The sequence below is a fragment of the Blennius ocellaris genome (assembly GCF_963422515.1).
Source record: "Blennius ocellaris genome assembly, chromosome: 4".
NCBI classification, from domain to species: domain Eukaryota; kingdom Metazoa; phylum Chordata; class Actinopteri; order Blenniiformes; family Blenniidae; genus Blennius; species Blennius ocellaris.
The window spans coordinates 12,861,406-12,880,890 of NC_137653.1; the positions used below are offsets into that span (position 1 = coordinate 12,861,406).

A 19,485-nucleotide genomic window follows, 5' to 3' on the forward strand; every position below is an offset into this window, starting at 1 on the left:
CATGTTGGACAGTTTTATCAGGAAGAGAGGGGCGAGGGTGAGATGGTTTAGTCATGTATGTGGGAGAGATGACGGCTATGTTTGGAACGTGATGCTGAAGATGGAGCTGCCAGGCAAGATAAAAGAAGAAGGCCAATGAGGAGGTTGGTGGATGCAGTGAGGGAGGACATGAAGGTGATCACTGTGAGGAAGAAGGATACAGGAGACAGGGGATATTGGAAGAAAATGATCTGCTGTGGCTATCATTAACAAGAAAATAGTGGAAAGAAGAAGAAAAAAAGAACTGATGTGTTAAAATTGAAGCTCTAAATAGCTTCATTTGTGGAATTCTCTGAGATGAGTCGGATGTTTTCCTGCCAAATTATTTTGTTCACCTGCTTGTTGCATGTTGAAATTTGTTGCATTTGTGAATTGAAAATGTCGTAGTTGTTTGGTTGTTTTAGTTCTCCTTATGGCTTCAACCCACTGTCTGTTGCAAATTTAAGCTCACATGCTACTTTAACTTTTTCTCCTCTTGCAAGTATGACAGTCACCAGAATTCACAAATCTGATACGTTTGTGTCATTGATTGCAATCTGTACAATACAGTTTGATGGCAGGACAAATGCACATGGTGAGTGGATGATTATTCTTGTTCTCGACCGATTTGGGAATTAAATTTGACTATTTTTCTTGTCTGACAAGTCCCAAGCTGTAAAGTGCACCAAAGCATCAGTATATGTATATAAATGGCACATTATTTTTCTATCTGATTCATGAATTTAAGTTCACATTTTACTCTCACTCATGCAATTTCTATCTACAAACTTTTGACAGAAATAATTGGGCTTTTAACTGTTAAATATTTGACTGTGCTCATAAGCTGTTTTCAGAGTGTTTGTCAGCTGTTTCACTTCAGAGCTTGAAGCGTATAATGGGCTTTTAGAGCTTTTCCTCTGAAAACAGCTGACTGTAGCGCGGATATTAATGAGAATGAGCTTGAGCACTTTTAAGCATTATAAAACCAATCACACACATAATGATCTGATCAATTAATCCAAAAAGGCATCGATACCAGTGACTTTAAAAGTTGTACTTTTTTATTAACGATCACGTTTGGAATCCTGAACTGGATAAAGTGGTATGAAACATGGATGGATGTTATAACCTCTGAACTGGCTTTGCTATTTTCCTTGTTAGATCGAAAAATAAAAACTATTGTGTCTTTATATAACCCATAATCTTATATAACTTCTCCCCTTTCATGGTGGTCCTACTGAGAATCTTTAAAGATACATGAAAACATTTTCTTTCCTCAAAAAATATGCTTTCATCAGTCAACATATTCAGCTGGGTTCTGTGTGCCAAAAATTATGAGCTAGTGTTGGACCACACAGGGGAAATTAAATAATGTATAGCCTGTCTGTGTAAGAGGTCATTTGTGTAGTCCCATAATTTGTCAGACATAGAAAAGTTCCGGAAGGAAAAGACAGTCGCTGGCAGGCAAATTCTGGTGAAACGGCATCTCCGTCAGTAAGGGATTCATTTATAAAAGAGAGGACCCGAATACTGTTTTTGACACTGTTTTTATGCATAATTTCAGAGAAAAAAAAAGAGATAAAAGCTAATTTCCCATTTGTAAACTGTACTATTCCCCCAGATCTCTTTTTTTTTTTGCAATGAGAAGTCACACTGTAACTTTCAAAAAGAGCTTTTGCACAACTTTGGATTTCATGCATGTGGAACTTCTATAAGTCTCTGAAGTCTGTGATAAATCATTCCGGCTTAGCAGAGAAATGCATATGGAGCCCCCTCTGACCACTCCACAAACAATGTAATCCTTCTCCCGGCAGCTCGCAGATGGGAAGATTTTCTCGATAGATTAGCAGCCACTCTGGTGGGATATGAAACTTCCTTTAGGTGAATTTCCACTCATGTGTAGCCACGTGCTGATTAAACAGCATCAAAGGCATGCTTCAGATCAATAATGCTAATATTGTTCTGTTTAGAGCACAGCTTCATTATACTGTATGGTTGCTATTGCACAGGGAGGATTTTCTTTCAAGAGAAGACTGAATGAAGATGAAGTTAAAAATAGAAACAATGGAACAAGAAGACAATCACATAATTTGATACAGTAATGAAATACTTGGACAGTTTGGACATTTACCATTGCCACTAAAACTGATGTCAAAGGGGCGTAAACACAGTCAGCATAATGTGTGTCAGTAAATGTGTGTGGCTGTTTACATGTGCATGATGTATGGCTACTTGTACATTCAGACTATAGATTCAGACTCGGAATTGTCCTACTCTGAAAGCTTAAAAAGCTAAAAACAAAACAAAACCAACAAAAAAAAAAAGAGGATTTTTCAATCATGATTAATGAATGCATTTTTCAAGTGGGTTTTCTGGAGTTGTTTCAATCCTCAAGAAGAATTTGGACAATAAAGGCCAAACGCTGATCAGGGTCGTTGCGTTTGAATGATGACGGGAAGGAATACAATGGAGGAAAACTAAAAACTGCAAACGGGATGGCAGGAGAGAAACAATGAGGATGAGAAACAGAGCGACTCTTTCTCTTTGTCAGTCTGCCAAACAATCCTTGTGACTCTCTGTAAACCCGCTTGATGATACACGGAGTCACTCTAGCAGCAGGGAAACTGAGCACCATTGATTGTGGCTATTCAAAGCTTACCTAAGGCACGGTGTCTGTCACTGAGGAGCAGTTCTTGAAAATAACTTGTGCGGTGTCTGAAAGTCCCAAGCATGACTGTTAGCATGAACACAAACACGGGGAAAGTCTTTGCTTGTGTCACACAAAGACCATAAAATCATTGTGACTTCACCACCACATCTCTCCCCATCCTCCTGCTGTTCCTGCGGCACACTCGCTGGAGGTTCTTGTTTATGCAGAGCTACGAGAAGCCAGTGGTCCTCCTCTGGAAGTCACACGTCGGAGAGTGTCCTCACTCAACCCGGGTCACTTTACATCTTAATGATTTCTCCGGAATTTTTTACAAAAGGTGTCCTGCGGGGCCATACGGAGTGTGCAGCAGGTAACAGTTTGCAGGGGTCTCTCCCCACCGACACTACACAGAGTCATGGCCCAGGCACACCGAGCGTTCCTCAACTTCATAAACAACAAAGCAAAGTGCTTCCTGTGAAGTCGGTCGGGCATATCTGATGCGCAGTAAGGAGTGCAGTTAACTGCCTCTAGTCATGACAGTCTCTGGCTCGGTGGGAAGAGAAGTTTCCATGCAATTAGTTCGAATAGCCTCCACAGCCAAAGCAAGAGAAATAAGTGTCAGTTTTTATTGCTCAGTATCCGACTGTGGTCCAGAGCTCCAGTGGGTAGAAGCAGCACTGCAAGGCTTTTAGGAGACATGAATCTATTTTCCCATGGTGAAGTGTCAAAAAAAAAAAAAATCTGAAAAGTGAATGCTATGAGTCAACATGGCTTTTTAATATCTGTGGAACCCAAAAGGGCTGCGATGATCAAACCTGCTCTCATTCAATTTAAATTTAATTAGTCTGCCTCTTGTACCTCACTGAGAGATTGTACAGGCTACACCAAAAATATAGAAAATCTTTCAACAATTAGAATGTGTAGCATTTGATTGTCAAGATGACTACTATAATTAGAGGAAACTCAAACAGGCACAGAAGGTAAATGCAAACTGCTCAGAGAAAAGCTTCCATCCGCTATAAGAAGTTAAAATCATGAACCTTCTTGCTTCGAGGACATATTGCTAACCACTCCCCCACTGTGCCACTCCAATCACTTCACCAATCAGCGATCTATCTTATGATCACTTGGATTTCTTTTTACCATTAATGTAAAATATAATCATGGCTTTCCTCATCTTGAGCGTGAAGCACAACATTTCTCAGGAAAGTTGATGTTTTGGGGCGATCATGCTAACCACTGCACCACCATGCTGGACTGATCATTTCATCATCCCTCTTCTTCACCATTTTATCCAGCTTGAGGTCACCAGTGGACTTGCATTAATACCACTTTAGAGTCTCTGATTAACTTTAAACACAAAGAAAAGCACACAAAACAGAAATCGAACCGGAGATGTTATTGTTCTGAAGAAAATAATCATATCAGCATAAAGCTAAAATATAAACATGATGTCTACTCTGTATTCATACATTTCTAACCTGACATTGCTTTATCAGTCTGAGCTAGTGTAAAGTGTGTGATGAATATTTTAAAACGTATGCATTTATATGGTGTCTTAAGCAATAAATGTATCATGACACATCTTAACACATCCATTTTTTTTAAATTCTGCCTCACAGATGCCTTTATTGTAATGACTGAGTAATTATGTATTCACTGATCTTCTCTATCTCTTTTATTCAGAGTAAGGCTGTAGTCTACCATCTAAATCCTGCACAGATGTGTGTACAGTTATATTCTAGTATTATACTGTATACAATGGCTTTGCAAACAGAGATAACTGGCCTTTTGATTTAAAAAACAAAACAAAACAGCTTCAGAGTTCATAACTCTGTCTGTTCTGATCCTGAGCCACCAGCTGAGTGATTTATCGGCTTACTGCCCCCCCTCTGGGACAGACCTGCACCTGAGGGACAAATAAGCATCAGAGACATGATGAGACATGCTGTGTTGCATAGTGTGGTTTCAGTCACAAGTGCTTACCCTCTCACATTGCTGAGCCAGGCTACTGTAAAAAATGACAACATAGGCATTCACTACCTGCTGTTGCATATCAACAGGAGCTCATTTTATATTGATGAAACGGTTGCATGCCAGTATCCTCCCTTGCTGCTCCCGCAAGAAACAAACAAATAAAAAAAAAAAAAAAACATGTAGCAGATTCAAAAAGGTGGTGAAGAGTTCAAACAGGCAGCTCGACAATCAGTAGACGCTAACAATGTGTCCTTCATGCTTCGTTGCTGCTAAACGTTTTTTTCAACATTAAGAATCAGAGAGAGGGAGAAAGACTATGACTCCAAAAGATCCAGATTTAAAGAAATAAAGAAGACTTCCAAAGATAGATACTCTGGATTACACCTTCTCTCCCTGCCATAAAGTCAAGTGTTATTAATGTGCAATAAAAATTTTATCAGCACTAAAAAATAAATGAGGCAGAGTATATGTTTAGGAACTGGCCATCCCACTGATGCAACCCTTCAATTAAACTGCTGAAACAAGACTGCATTTAATCGCTGTCATTTAGCCCCAATTTCACTTTTTTCTTTTCCTTTTACTTGTTTTCCCTGCTTTAAACTAAGAAGAAGCGACCCTGTTATCAAACACTGCCTGCTTGTCATTCCTCTCTCTCTCTCTCTCTCTCTCTCTCTAAACTGTACTCACTGTGCACCAAGGACAGCGCTTATGCATTTAGTTACGTATAACCGTTTGCATGCTAGTTTGACCACGGATGAAGGACAGAAATCGTGCTCCCATTTCTATCTCTACTGAACTGTGTTCATATATTTGAGCTGAATGGCACAGGCATCAGAGATGGAAGACACTGACCAGCACTAAATGCACAGTAATGAATGTAAAGACCCTGGGGACATTTCATGAGGTGAGAATTGTGCTTGTCACGGTGTTTTTGAAACTGCCGGACAATATATTTTCCTAAATATCACACAAATAGAGGTGGAACAGATTGTTCATTATTGTTTGTTCAGCTGGTCATTGCACAATCCTATTATGATTTGGAAATGTAAACACTGTTACATAATAAAATCATTAAAATTTGCTATTTACCTCATAATTCCCCTGCCTCATCACTTGGGCTCAGTGAACAGCAGCAGAGCTGAGTAAATATACAGATTCAAGCCCATATTTGCTCATAAACTCGCTGCAGTCAAGTCTACTTTAAAATAGCAGAAACAAGCAAAACAAAGGATAATATGCACCTATTAATTATAGTGAAAAAATAAGCCGTCTAAAGGATTTATCATATAGTAATGTGTACAGGATCAATACAAGTCTATATCATTCACGCCAGCTGGTGTGAGATGTCTAAAAATGCAATATATAATATATAATAAATCAATGAGAAAAGTTTGATAACAGTGGTGTTACTATATAAAAGCTTTTGAAGTCAGTTTTCATTCACAGTGTACTTAATGTTGCGGCTGTAATCACGGAACAATGAAAAGAGATGTTACATCTCGAGTTTGAGTGAATGAGTGAGTGAGTGAGTGAGTGAGTGAGTGAGTGAATGAGTGAATGAGTGAGTCCTTTTGAAGAGGGTTGATAGAATAGGTGATACAACTTACTTAAATCCATGATTGTGTTGAAATACACATTAAAGTTACTAATTTAAAGGGACAGTAGATTCTGAAAGGGATTGATAATATAACCTTTAATTTGACTGTTAAAGTTATGAAGCAATTGATTCAAATTTTTTACGAGGCAATCTCAGAATGGGTTGAACTAAATGTGAATAATTAGTCTAAGGCTTCTTTATCTGCTAACAAATAAATGTGTTTAATTGAACATACTGCCCATGTATAACCTCTGTATCTGAGAGCATCTGTAAAAATTGGTACTCATCAAAGAATCTGACTGAGTTGAGCTCTCTCTTCTTGGTTTACGGCATTTTTGAGGAACTGGAAGCCTGAATTATGTCCCCAAATACAAATGAAAATGAAGGTTTGATAGCAGGGATGTTAAATATATTTATGGGAAATTCCATTTCAGGCACAGATTTCAACATGAAGAATAAACTGGTGGGAAATTCTAAGTCAGAAATATAGCAAGTTCTTTTAGTGGAATACTTTTATGAATTGTATGGGTAGCACTGTGTTTTAAAACTTCTTGATGATACATTTTAAATTAAATATTTTGCAACCATACTGAAAGATTTTGGTGAAATGTATTAAAGTCCTCCTTTAGCTCTCTCTGATAATCACATAGACGGGGTATAATTTCATATTGAGCGGAATCCCCAAAACAGTTGCTGTGGACATATACAGCTGGGTGGCTATTTAACATTTTAAGTGAGTATTGACTACCCCACATTTCCAGCAAGTTAGTTCGTTTAAAACGGCTGTTAACATCACAACAGTCATTGATCCAGCGAAGTGAAGTTGTCTTGTCCCTGGACTGTGAGCTATGAGCCTGTTAATGAGCTGGATGATTGAATACTGGGCTGGAAATGAGGCAGAGGTGGCTAATGAAGCTGAGAGGGGAGAGTGTGGAAAGGAGGAGGGGTGTTATGTGATGGCGATGGTCTAAAAATACATATTTTGCACAACAGAGTCATCCAGGATTCTGACACGGATTGAACTGAACAGGCATTGATGGGAGTTTATCTTATTTGTGGACTCAACGAAAACACCAAGACTATTTTAAAAGTAGATTTTAAGTTTGTGAAGTCATACGACTGCATACGGAGAGACGGATAAGCTAAACTTTTGCAGATAGCTTTGGAGTTCACCTTCACAAAAACATGTTCCGCTCCACCCATCTCTCATCCTCCCCCTCTCCAGCTGCTGGAAGTGACAGATTGAAAGCAGTGGTTCAGGTTAAAATAAAGTCAGACATCACATCAAACCAGTTTCAAAGACAGACGTGTGCTACCCTCTGGAAGTTACAGTGGATTTCTCTTGCTGTCAGTTCTGGTTGTTGTTTTGTCTTGAATTTAAACTCCATTTATCAAGAACCAAAATAGCTTTGAAATGTAAGTAACTGAACACTGCTTGCTGCATGCCAGTGCTACCACCTCTCAAGTTACCCACTGCAATCACTTGATCTGCCCAGACAATGTGACACAGGTAAAATGATGAGGTGGACCCTACCTTGGCTGCAAATGATGAACTTGGCTTCTCCAAGAGGTCCCACAGTTTCTTCCTCTTCTCAGAACAACATGTGGTGGTAAACTCCTCGCCTTCCCTCTCTCTCATGTTCTCAGCTTCTCGTTTGAGCTCTTCGTTCATTTGCTCCTTCTTCTGGTGATACCTGGCCTGGCAGCAGGACTCCAGGTAGATCTCGTCGATGCCCCAGAAGTCCAACTCTTGGCTGAACGACAGTGCGCACATTTCCTCCATCATGTGCAACTTGCCGGTGCGGTAGAAGTTCAGGATGGAGGTGAAGGCGCCGGGGTGTCGGTCGAAGAAGTACTCGTTGTTATCCAAGCTGTAATCGTCGCATATCTCTATGATGGAGTCGTGGGTGTTGCAGTCCCTCAGCTTGCCCAATCGTGTGCGGGGCAACCTGTCCAGCGTCCTCCACAGGACTTCGTGGAGAAGCCCGCCGACGTTGAGTCTCACCCGTCGGGAGTGGTTCTTGCTCCGGATGATGTCCATCGCGTCCGGCGGCACGGCGGTGCCCGTCCGGGACACCTGTTTGATCATGGTTGCTCTCTCGCGAGTCACTCAGTCACTGGAAAAGACTGTAAGAGGCAGTCTACTGGGTTAAGAAGACATAGTCCTGGAGGTGACCGCATCAGGGGTCCTGCTCTTCTCTTGTGTCTGAAAAAAAAAAAAACCCAAAGAAAATTAAAAAGTGTATTATTATTATTATTATTAATATTATTATTGTGGCGCAGCTGAACGGGCCACTGCCGGTGTCCTACAGCAGCAATGTCAGGTGGTTTATCCACTCATCAGAGAACCAAATAGATATTTTAATCAGCTTTAAGAGGCATAGCCGCTTTTCTTGCTGACACGGTGGCGGTGGGGAAGGGACGGGGGGGTAGACTGGACCCGGCCGGTGCGCGCGCACTGTCCGGTGCTGAAAGCCGCCCGTCGCTCCGCCGGAGCTGTCCGCGGTGCTGAAACGCCTCATTAAACGGGGTGAGACAGCGATCCCTCACGACTTAAAGCCACAACAGTAGCGTTGATATGATACAGTGCTGAAGAAATGTTCTCCAGAGTGCTATTAAGCTGGACTAATACTGACACCGATTATCAACTTTCATTAAGAGCCCGTAACCCGCTGCATGATCCTCACTGATCAGTGTGCACACTGTCCTCAGAGAAGCCAGTGGTTTATGTTTGTTTTATGTAATGTCCATTGATTTTAGACCAAAAAACAGACAATAAAAACTCATTAAAAAAGTGTACTTATTTGAGTCAAACGCGCATATTTTGAATCATGCAACGGCAAAAATACTATTGATGTGGGATTCAAATAAAGATACCCGAAAACTGATCAATCTCGAGGGTGAGATGTGCCCCCTGCCAAAAAAATAACTAAATAAACAAACCAACAAAATTCCTACATGACTTCTTTCCATAGGCTCAAAAGCCGCGACACTTAAAAAAAAAAAGAACTTGAGAAATATCAACTTGAGACTAGAACAGATGTAAAAACGAGAAAGAAATGATACATACGTGTCTTACTTATGTCCCGATTCTCATTATGGAGCAACACCAGCAAGATTTCAAGAGTAAATATGCTAAAAGTTGTGCCTGTGCAGGTCCCCGGCTTTCTGCCGGGCGCTGATGGTGGCATCATGTGCGACGTACCGACATGTTGAAAGACGGATCTGTTACACACCGATGTCCCAATATGCAGCTTGGTCCAGTCGCGAATCAACAAGTAGACTCCTGACAGCAGAATGAAGGTATCTCCCCTCCACCTGCAGGCAGTGTGTATGTGTGTGTGTGTGTGTGTGTGTGTGTGTGTGTGTGTGTGTGTGTGTGTGTGTGTGTGTGTGTGTGTGTGTGTGTGTGTGTGTGTGTGTGTGTGTGTGTGTGTGTGTGTGTGTGTGTGTGTGTGTGTGTGTGTGTGTGTGTGTGAGAGAGAGAGAGAGAGAGAGAGAGAGAGAGAGAGTGTGCTGGCCGGGACTGTGAGACTGTAGCGGGATCCTGCAGAGCTGATTCCTCCAGCGGCACAGCCTGTGTGAAGTTAACCCCCACTGAGCCAGAGAACCACTTCTACATCTACTGTCTCTCATCTGCGGCAGCACACAACAATGGGAATATTCGTTCAATATTTCACCTGATCTTCTAGACCAAAAGTAACACAAACTAATTGCCATCAAGTAAGGATGCCAATGTTAAAATCTCTCCAACAAAATGTTCAAACAATTTGGTCCTATGGAGTTGCTGAAAATACATGGTCGAGACATCCTGGCTTAGTTGGTTTGGCACAGTGAAGTTTACTGAAGAGGCACATTAAACTGCAGTAACAGGACTAATTGGTGTTCAATCAAAATCTACAGTGTCTTAAGAGTCTCAACCCCTACTTGAGTTCCTATTAGCTGCTTTTCAAACTTCACAGATCACTTGAAAAACATGGGGTAATATCTGTCCTATAGCCACAACTTATTCTCACAGCTGATATATCTTGATTTGAAAGGCAGTACGATACTTCATTTTCAGTTCAAATGAGTTTATTTGTCTCCCCAAAGGGCAATTGGGCAATTTGTTGCTGAATTGTACAAAACATAAATAACACACATACAGACATGGTATACAACATTTAAAAATTCCGTGCTGAAACAACATCAGTATTAGTGACTCAGTAGAATAAATAAACTAAAAGCCTATCAGATATAAAATAAAGATTGTTAAAGTGCCAACAGTGCATGTTATACGTTTGACAGAATGCTTCCTCTCTACATCAGTCAAGTTCTTGTCTTAGGAGTGGGCTTTTTTTTTCTCTGATAAGGATGATTTAACTTGCAATAAATGTCAACACATCTAAAATTGGTAAAAGTTGCCCATATAAACGAAATACAGTCAAGAATAAAGCTGCTACCTCTAGAACAAAAGTGAGGCTGTTGTTTGACTGTGTCATGTACATACTTTCTTTCCATTTGTTTTTGTTTTTTTCAAAAGTTATCACACAGGTTAATCAGGAACAGCCAAAGTACTCTAAGCGCCCAGTGTGGCTCAAGACTTTTCACTTTGATTAACTCTGCAAGTGAGTGTGTGTGTGTGTGTGTGTGTGTGTGTGTGTGTGTGTGTGTGTGTGTGTGTGTGTGCGTGTGTGTGTGTGTGTGTGCGTGTCTGTGTGTGTGTGTGTGCGTGCGTGCGTGCGTGCGCACCCTCTGAGTTTATTGGTCATGAAGAATTTTTATTTAATCATTTAGATTTCTCCTAAAAAACATAAAATAAATCTAGCAAATGTCTACTATTTGAGGACCAAAAAAAAATCAACCAAATGCTCTGTTGAAAACTCAAAATAAGTAGGAGAACACTAGATCTGAGCAATGCAATATTTACATTTATTGATAAATTAAAATATATATGTTAATATATAAATAGAATATACAAAAGTACAAAGGGCTTATTAACTCAATATACAATGTTTCATACTTTGAAATGTTGATATTGTTAGTTTTTCCTCATTTTCATGTGTTTTAGATTGTATTTCTTGGTTTGTATCGAACAAACAAGTCTCCATCAGGTTGCAGCATCCCAAATCCATAACGATTGGCATTTATCTCTGGCATGGAAACACTGGGGTCACAGAGCTCCAAGTCAAAGCTTGTCAAAAACTTGTAAACAAACCTGAAAGAGTAAGCAAAGACAAGACACAAAATCATTCAAAGTACATTCCAGCGTGATCAGTCACGAGTTGTAAAGGTATCTGGTGATATTAATCTAGGCCACTCACTGTCTGATAGTATTGATGGCAAACTGCTTTCCCACGCAGCCATTGGTCCCGGCACCCCATGGCATGGTGTAATATTTCAGCCGCCTCCCTTCCTTATAAAAATCCTCTTTCACTGATCCATCCTCATTCAGGAAGCGATTGTATTTGAATTTCTGGAAGGAACACAGTTTTTTAAAAGGCAGTTATTATGTGCAAACAATCACAGTGGAACACCTTAATCACAAAATGGTTGTTTTTCTCATCACTCTGGGTATATATACTTTTTTTAAAGCCTTACAATGTCCTTCCCACGCCTATCAGCTCTGTTTCTGTTCCTGTGCTCTACTAATCTCTCAATCGCTCACAACTCTGGGACTGACCTCACTTTGACCAGGACAGGGTCAGCCTCGTGTAGGTGTTGATTCCACCTTACATAAACAATGACATCTGCTAATTACACTGAATGTAGAATAACTCAAAAGAATCTCCAAGATAATTACTACGACAAGTAATACTGCTGCTGGACGTCTTGGAATGTTTAGAGTAGAACTTTTTGAAACAGCATAGTGGTTGTAAAATAAGGTGGAACAAACCTGTGGCTCGTGGAAGATCTCAGGGTCCATTTGAGGGCTTATGAAGGGGAACAAACACACCCTGTCTCCTTTTCTCAGTAGGTATTCATGGCCATCAGCCATGCGGAGGGTTTTTTCCTGCACTACCTCTCTGGTGATAAAGGGGGCAGCAGTGAGCCGGAGGGTTTCTTGCAAGGCACTATCTGAAAAGAGACAGAGAGAAGTCATTAGAATCAAGTCAAATCAGACACATTTTATGTTTGAAAAAAAATAAAACAACTTCTGTGGGTTTTTTTTTTCATTACTTTTGAGAATCATGTCCACACCATTGAGTCAATTCTTGTAATGTATACCTCCCCATTTCACTTGCCTATATTAAACTCCAATTTTCTTTTTCTATTTGGTAAATAGATCTAAACTTTTAGATAATTAAATTTGTGTATTTGTGTACCATAAAAATGTTGCACTTGATGTCTATTATTGCAGGTGTTAGGACATAACCAAAGCTTATGGTAAAAGTATTTTACTTGGGGTTCAGTGTTTTGCTCAAGGAGCTTGACACATGGACATATGACCAATTGTCGGAACAACCTCCAAGTACAACCCATATTACTAAAAAAAAAAACTAATTGTAAAGAAATGCTCCTCAGTTTACACAAACTGAGGCAAAGCCCTTACCAAACACTGGTGTGTTCATGGAGTTGTCCTTGACAGGAATCTCTGTCGTTTCCATTCGTGAAATCTGGCTAAACTCTTTCTTCACTGCTGTCAGAGCCTCTGGATTTGTCAACAAGTGTCCCAGCAGCCAGAATACAGCAGGACCCACATTACCCTAAAAAACAAACAAAGGCACAAATGAGGACAGCGATAAGGTCTGTCTTTCTCTGGCGTTGCATAGTGACAGCACAGGTGGTTATTTGGAGAAAGCAAATAATAACGTCAGATGACATCAATGGTTCTTACGCCCACCGTCTGTTGGAGCCATAAAAGATCAGCCACATTAAATCTAAAAGCCAAATCATTTTATTTAGTTTATTTAGTTTTATAGATATATATGCGTGTGTCTTTTCATGTGTCTGTGGATGAGAAGAAGGCAGAAAATCTATAAATAACATTCCAACCTCTGTGATTTTTACTAAATTCGTCTTTGCAGACAAAGCCATCCACCGCCGTTAAAAAGCATTCTGTAATCCTGTAATTAGAGTTTGTAGACTGTTTTATTGAAACCCAAAGGGTTCCCCCACACAGAAGGCCCCTCTAAAAGCGGAGGTAACGCACACCCATGTGGCAAACAAGAGTACTGCACCTCTGTGTCACGGGTTTGTTTTTTGTTTTTTTTTTCAAACTCAAGTTGCCTTTGGTGAAATGGTTTGCGCTACACAACAAGAACACCTCCAGGTCAAATCTGGGTTGGATGGCCTTTCTATATGGCGTTTGCATGTTCTCCCTGCACGTGCATGTGGTTTCCTCCCAAAGTCTAAAAAAAACACGTTTGATGTTAACTGGTAACTCTAGAAATGCTCATTTATGTGAAAATGAGTGACGGTCTGACTTTGTGTGTTGCCAAGTTTGGTGCTGCTGCCCTTGTATAACGCTGTATAGAAGGATGGGTGGGCGGAAGTTTCTTTTAAGATGTGTGTGACAGAAAACAGGCTCACTCTGATATCAGAGTCATTTGAGTGTGCAGGAGATTAGCCTAATCCCCTGACGTCATCTCCAAATTGAAATCCTTATTTTGCACGTACTAGAAGACTTTGTTGTAGTATGACTCACCTGTGTGGCCCAAAGTTGCATCAGTACAGCCTTTTTCTGCATCTCCCTGTCGACTCCCTCCTCCTGCAGGAGTTGCACGTAGGCGTGGAGCCAGGGGCTTGACTCCGAGTCTTCCGTCAGACCCGCTGGAGCCAAAAGCTCCAACAATCTCTCCCGAGCACTGTGTGCAATCTTCTTCTCTTCTGTCGCACATGGATAAACATCAGAAAGTCAGGCAGTGAGTCACAGATTTACATATTTAGTCAAAGTGAACATCAGTGAATGAAATGTAAGTCACAACTCTGAAAGGGAGAAATAATGTGAAGTCATGACATGCAGGACTGACAGAGTTGAATGGTGATATTCTACCTGGCTGTCTTTGTGAGCAGGGCGGGTGAGATTATGAACAGTGACATAAAGTACAAAGATAGATGAAGCCTGGGAAAATGTGATGCATGTTGAGACGCGAAGCTGAGCTCTCAAATGTCTGATGATGAACTGTGAACCCCCCCCTTCATGTCTTCTGCAGTGCAAACACTGAGACACTATGTAAGAAGCTGACTAAGCGCTCCTCACCATGGCAATCACAAAACAAATCCAAGGAATCACCCATAAGTGGTACAAAATTACATGAGCCTCGTCATAAACAATGAAGAAACATGACAGAAAGTCTGACTTTCTCCTGACTCACAACTTCCAGCAAAAACTTTGTCTTTTCATTGATTGAGGGCTGAATGCTTCTGAAGTGTCAGATGAATGGATGATGTGAATTAGAGAAAGTTCTGAAATGACGGACAGTCTCTACCTGCTTTTAACGTGCCCCTCGCCATTTGTGTCAACAGGCCATCAAACTTCTTGTACTCCTCGTAGACACTTGACGGGTCGCTGCCGTTGTTGTTCTGTTCACCTCCAAAGAGCGTCAGGTACCCCGCCCTGCAGAGAGACGCAAACTGTGGGAATGTGTGGGATGTATGACGCCAATTTTTTTTTGTTTTGTTCTTGTGATGCAAAGATAACTAGCCCACACAGCGGTTAGAAGTCACGATTTTCCAACTGTCACATCAACGTGCCGCTTACTCTCGTGCCGGAGGTCCCACTCCTCCCTGTTTCACGTTTGACAAGAACTGTAATGACTCTTTTATCTTTCGCTCACGAATGATCCACATCGGGGAACTCCGCATTTTGATTTACATCTCCTGTGCCAAAATGGTCACCCGGAAAGGTGACCCTGAACATTTCTGTAAAGAGTGTAATCGTCCTACATTTTTCATGCCACGTTTACAAACAGAGGACCTCAGCACTGACTGGTGTGTAAACTGTTTAGCTGAAGGCTTTTGAAGCATGAATCCAACGCTTTTTTTTCACATACTTAAGAGCATTAGTGTGTGGGCGTGAGCGTATGAGGTGTTTTTTTTTTTTTTTCATACTTAAAGAGTAAGCTGTAACAGAGGTTGAACAGCCCTTCCTCTTTCCAGTCTTTCTGGTTCGGAGGCGTCTTGGCTTTCAGCAGGGCCCTCAGGTGTCTGCTGATAATGCTGTTAAGGCTGGCGACATTCATTCCAAGGAAGTGCCTGCGGGCGAAAAAGGTTGAAGGGGTGAAGAGAAATGGAGGTTAATCTTACTACAAAGTAGGAACCTTTTAATTGAGGTGATGGAAAACAATGGCATTGTGAAAACAAAACAGTCGCTCACTGACAAATTAATACCATTACTGTTTGACGTACTTGGTAAGATAATATATCGCAAGGATTATATTTAGCACATTTTTGCATGACATCACAAAATACAAACAAAGGAAGTCTAAGCTGTGTTATATTAGTATATGCTGGTGGAGCCCATGCTTCTTTTAAAGTTCAAACATAAAAAAAAAAGAAACAAGATCCAAGTTTTCCTTTGAATGCAGCACTGCACGCTGCATTTAAATACATTAGCGAGCTTTCCCTTCAGTAGATTGAGAAGAAACTAAATTACAAGGCCAAAACAAAAATAGCTTCACTAAAATTGCAAGGTTGTTAAATATGATTATCTACAGTTATTCTATTAGTAAGGCATGATTTGGGTGTTTCCCAGAGATGAAATGAAAATGAAAATAGAAATGATACCTTTTCATCATCTCTTTTGCTTTCGCCGGCTGATCATCTGGGAGCTGCAGGTTGAAGATCCTCTCCATGAGCACCTGCGCGTAGCGTGTGAAGTCCAGGGACACAGAGTCATTGAGAACAGCATCGTACGAGTGAGGATCCAGCAGCACGGTCACATAGCGGCCTGCAGCACGCACCTATACATCATCAGCCCAGACAGGACACGCATGAGACACACGATGCAGAAATACATTTTCTGTCAGACATGTTTGACATTGTTGATATAAACACTAATTTAAAGTTGTTATTTTGGCAAATTTCTGCAATATTCATTTGTTGCATTAAATGATTTGTTCTTATCATTTACAAGTCAGCGAATTTTCACATGACTTTTGCAAATCGTAGAGAGCATCAAATATAATCACAGAGCAGCTTAACGACACTTTATGATGCACAATTACAAGTTCTGTTTTTTCAAATGTGAACATGTTTTTTTTTCTTTTTTTAAACATTTCAGTCAAACGTATTAATATAGAAACAAGAGAAAAACTCCTCAGAAAGGTTGGTTTATAGTTCACTTCCTCTTATCAAATTTCGCTTGTCTCATACCAAAGCATTGCAAAATCTTGCCCTACAATGAAAGTTCCTACTCAGAGACTTTGTCATGAAATTGTTCATTTTGTTACTTACAGTGAAAATGTTGCCGTGTTTCAACTTCATTCGAGTAAGAAACTTTGAAGCATCTCTTCCAAACTCCAGTGCATGGCCCAACCAGGGGATAATCCCTTTGTCCAGAGGTGGCTCTCCCTTCAATCTGAAAGAATGAAACAATGAATAAGTCATGAAGTAGATAAATAGTGCAGCACATTTTGTGTATTATCAAATGATAATTGGTGCTGCTAAAACAAATACGGTGTTTTACATTCATTCAAAACAAATATATTTGCACACTTAGGTTTTTAATCCTTTATCTGTGCACAGGATCTGTGATTTGCAAGATCATGCTTATGCAGGCAGTCTCTATGAATGTCAGCCTTAAGCTCTGAACAATAACAACGATTAGCTGAAAAAGATCGTTATGGCACATATTTGTTTTTGTTTTGACAATGACCCATTAAGACAAAAAAAAAAAAAAAAAAAAACCCTGCTATTTGTTAAGAGTTTTCTAAATGTATCTTTGTAGTTTACCTACATTCCAGAAAGAGGAACAAGCCAGTAAAACAACAACTCACTGGGTTTACTTCCCGTCAGTAAAACGCGTGGTGCATGTCATTATTATTATTATTATTATTATTATTATTATTATTATTATTATTATTATTATTATTTTATCAACAATTTCTCTTTGTTGCCAGTGTAGATAAACGCAGTGAAAGAAGACACGCTTTAATTTTTACACGACAAATCACTGGAGTAACGCAAAAGAGAAACGAACCAGAAATTAATAATCTGTGTTTAACAGCAGATGGATTTTGCAGCAACGTTCCACTGCGTGGTGTTGGCGCAGGTGAAGCGCGCGGCCACGTACCTGGATCTCCGCGTGCGAGTGAAGAACAGCAGAACGAGCAACAGCAGCAGCAGCAGCAGCAGCAGTGTGGTCAGGATCATGTCGCGTGTGTTTCCCTCTCTCAGCCTCGGGGAGTGATAAGGAGTCCCCTCAGCCGTCACGTCGTCTTCTTTTATTCCTCGCCCACACGACGTCACACCTAGCGGCTTCCCTCGTGTCACCATCATCACCAGCTCAATAAAAACATCCACGAGTTGCCTCATTGTGGCTGACGTCATATGAACGTGAGCAAATCAATCAAATGCTATCCTTTCTTTGTAGAAATGCCTAAAAGACAAACTCCGGAAAGCTGTTATCATGACATTTGATTCTGTTGCAGTGAATGGCCAGGTTGTGAATAATTACATACTTAAAATAAGAAAAGTATAAATGTTGGAATCAAATAAAAAAAGACTGTTGGAGTATGTGAACTGCTGTTAACTGATTAAAATGATAAGATAGATAGATAGATAGATAGATAGATAGATAGATAGATAGATAGATAGATAGATAGATAGATAGATAGATAGATAGATAGATAGATAGATAGATAGATAGATAGATCGATCGATACTTTATTCATCACATTGGGGGAAATTCGCAATACATAATAATAGAATACTCGTAAATAAGGGGAAGGGATTAATTAGTTTCCCTCTACTCCTTTTCAAACATTAATTTTGTTTCTTGAGGAAACATTGAATTTAGGCTTTCGTTCAAACTGGTCATTCATTCAAACCAGTGTATCTTTTCTCTGTATTATTTTTTTTTATTGTAATTGTAACATTGCCATCGAGAAGTGCCATTTATTTATAAGCAGACATGTCTGTATAAATAACTCCATGTAACAAAAATGTAATGAATAAAGAAGTATATGATAAAATGAGCTAAAGTGAATATAACCATATGTTTTAGAGTTATGATAGTATGGATATTCTACATACTCTAAAGGTTTTTGCCTATGGATCCCAACAACAACATCCCCTGACGTGAAATTCTTTATGAAGTGTGACAGCAAACAGTTTGAAACTCAGCATGAGACTAAACCAGCAGTGTGGTTAACCGGCATGACCGTCACTCTCTGTGAGTTAACAACTCCACTTCCTTGGACTTCAGAAGCCATTAATTAACTAGTGTATGAGAGAGGACAACTTCACCCGTTTGTTTTAATTTAATGTCTTCACTTGCTTTACCACCTTGGGAAACACCTGTAATTTAATCCTGTTTTCTTTCCCGAAAGCCAGGTAAATATTTCCAGGAAGGATTTACTGTCTTCATTTCCTGCTAAATGGCAAGCTTCACGACTAGTTTCACAGAATTTTTCCTATTTGAAAATTTCCCATGGGCCTATGACCCACCATGAGTTCACAAGTACGTCAAGGAAGTGCCTGCAAGCATTCACGTACAACAAAAATTGACAGCTTCAGGATCACTGAGTCACTCAAACACACTAAGCCACAACTTCCTTTTGACCGTACATGTCCTTGACAGCTATTGGCCCATTTCAAATTGAATGCCAGTGAAACATTTAGAAAAAGCTGAGATGGTGTGATGCTGCTGCGGCTGTAATGTTTTTATCTTCATGCTGGGCTTTTGGATTTTAGCTGCTCACCAGTTGGGACTTCTCTTGTCAATAAGATTGTATTGGAACTGTAATAAATGTTTTCAGAAGGTGTGAGATCCAGCCTGTAAGTGTGTAAAGTGTAGCATGATGCAACTCGTGTTACTCCCAAAGTTGTAGATATTATAGAGCAGCAAATGAGCCTTCACACTCCATATTCAAACACACCAACATCACAGATGACTTTTAAAATGGGTTCTGATAAACGATGTGGGAGGTTGCTCTACACTCCAACCCGGCACTTTTGGATTTCAGTCCATTTGACATGAATACGAACAGAGTAGAGACAATCTGAAGCAGCTGCCTTGTAAAATAAAATAGTTATATACCATTTGAAGTTTCAAGCTGTTCATTTTATTTAATAATTATCAGATCTGATTGCAAAATAG

At 40.1% G+C, this 19,485-nt stretch overlaps 2 protein-coding genes across 2 annotated transcripts in view; both read right to left on the minus strand.

Annotated features, from left to right (window-relative positions):
- The window catches only part of LOC308129682 (potassium voltage-gated channel subfamily B member 1-like), a gene marked incomplete at both ends in the record, with an annotated part of 33,475 nt that extends 25,144 nt beyond the window's left edge, over positions 1–8,331 (minus strand). The window contains one exon of the mRNA XM_080495704.1: positions 7,777–8,331. Coding sequence (XP_080351830.1) covers positions 7,777–8,331 — 555 coding nt within the window. The remainder of the gene's footprint in view (positions 1–7,776) is intronic.
- A 2,080-nt stretch (positions 8,332–10,411) lies between these two features.
- LOC308129356 (prostacyclin synthase-like) lies at positions 10,412–17,563 on the minus strand. Its single transcript, XM_080495295.1, has 10 exons — positions 17,458–17,563; positions 16,620–16,743; positions 15,951–16,126; positions 15,276–15,419; positions 14,654–14,781; positions 13,870–14,051; positions 12,775–12,928; positions 12,118–12,299; positions 11,546–11,697; positions 10,412–11,439 (listed from the first exon to the last, which is right to left on the minus strand). Exons 1-10 carry the CDS (start codon positions 17,535–17,537, stop codon positions 11,289–11,291), a joined length of 1,473 nt encoding a protein of 490 aa, XP_080351421.1. The 5' UTR covers positions 17,538–17,563; the 3' UTR covers positions 10,412–11,288.
- Positions 17,564–19,485: the final 1,922 nt, after the last annotated feature.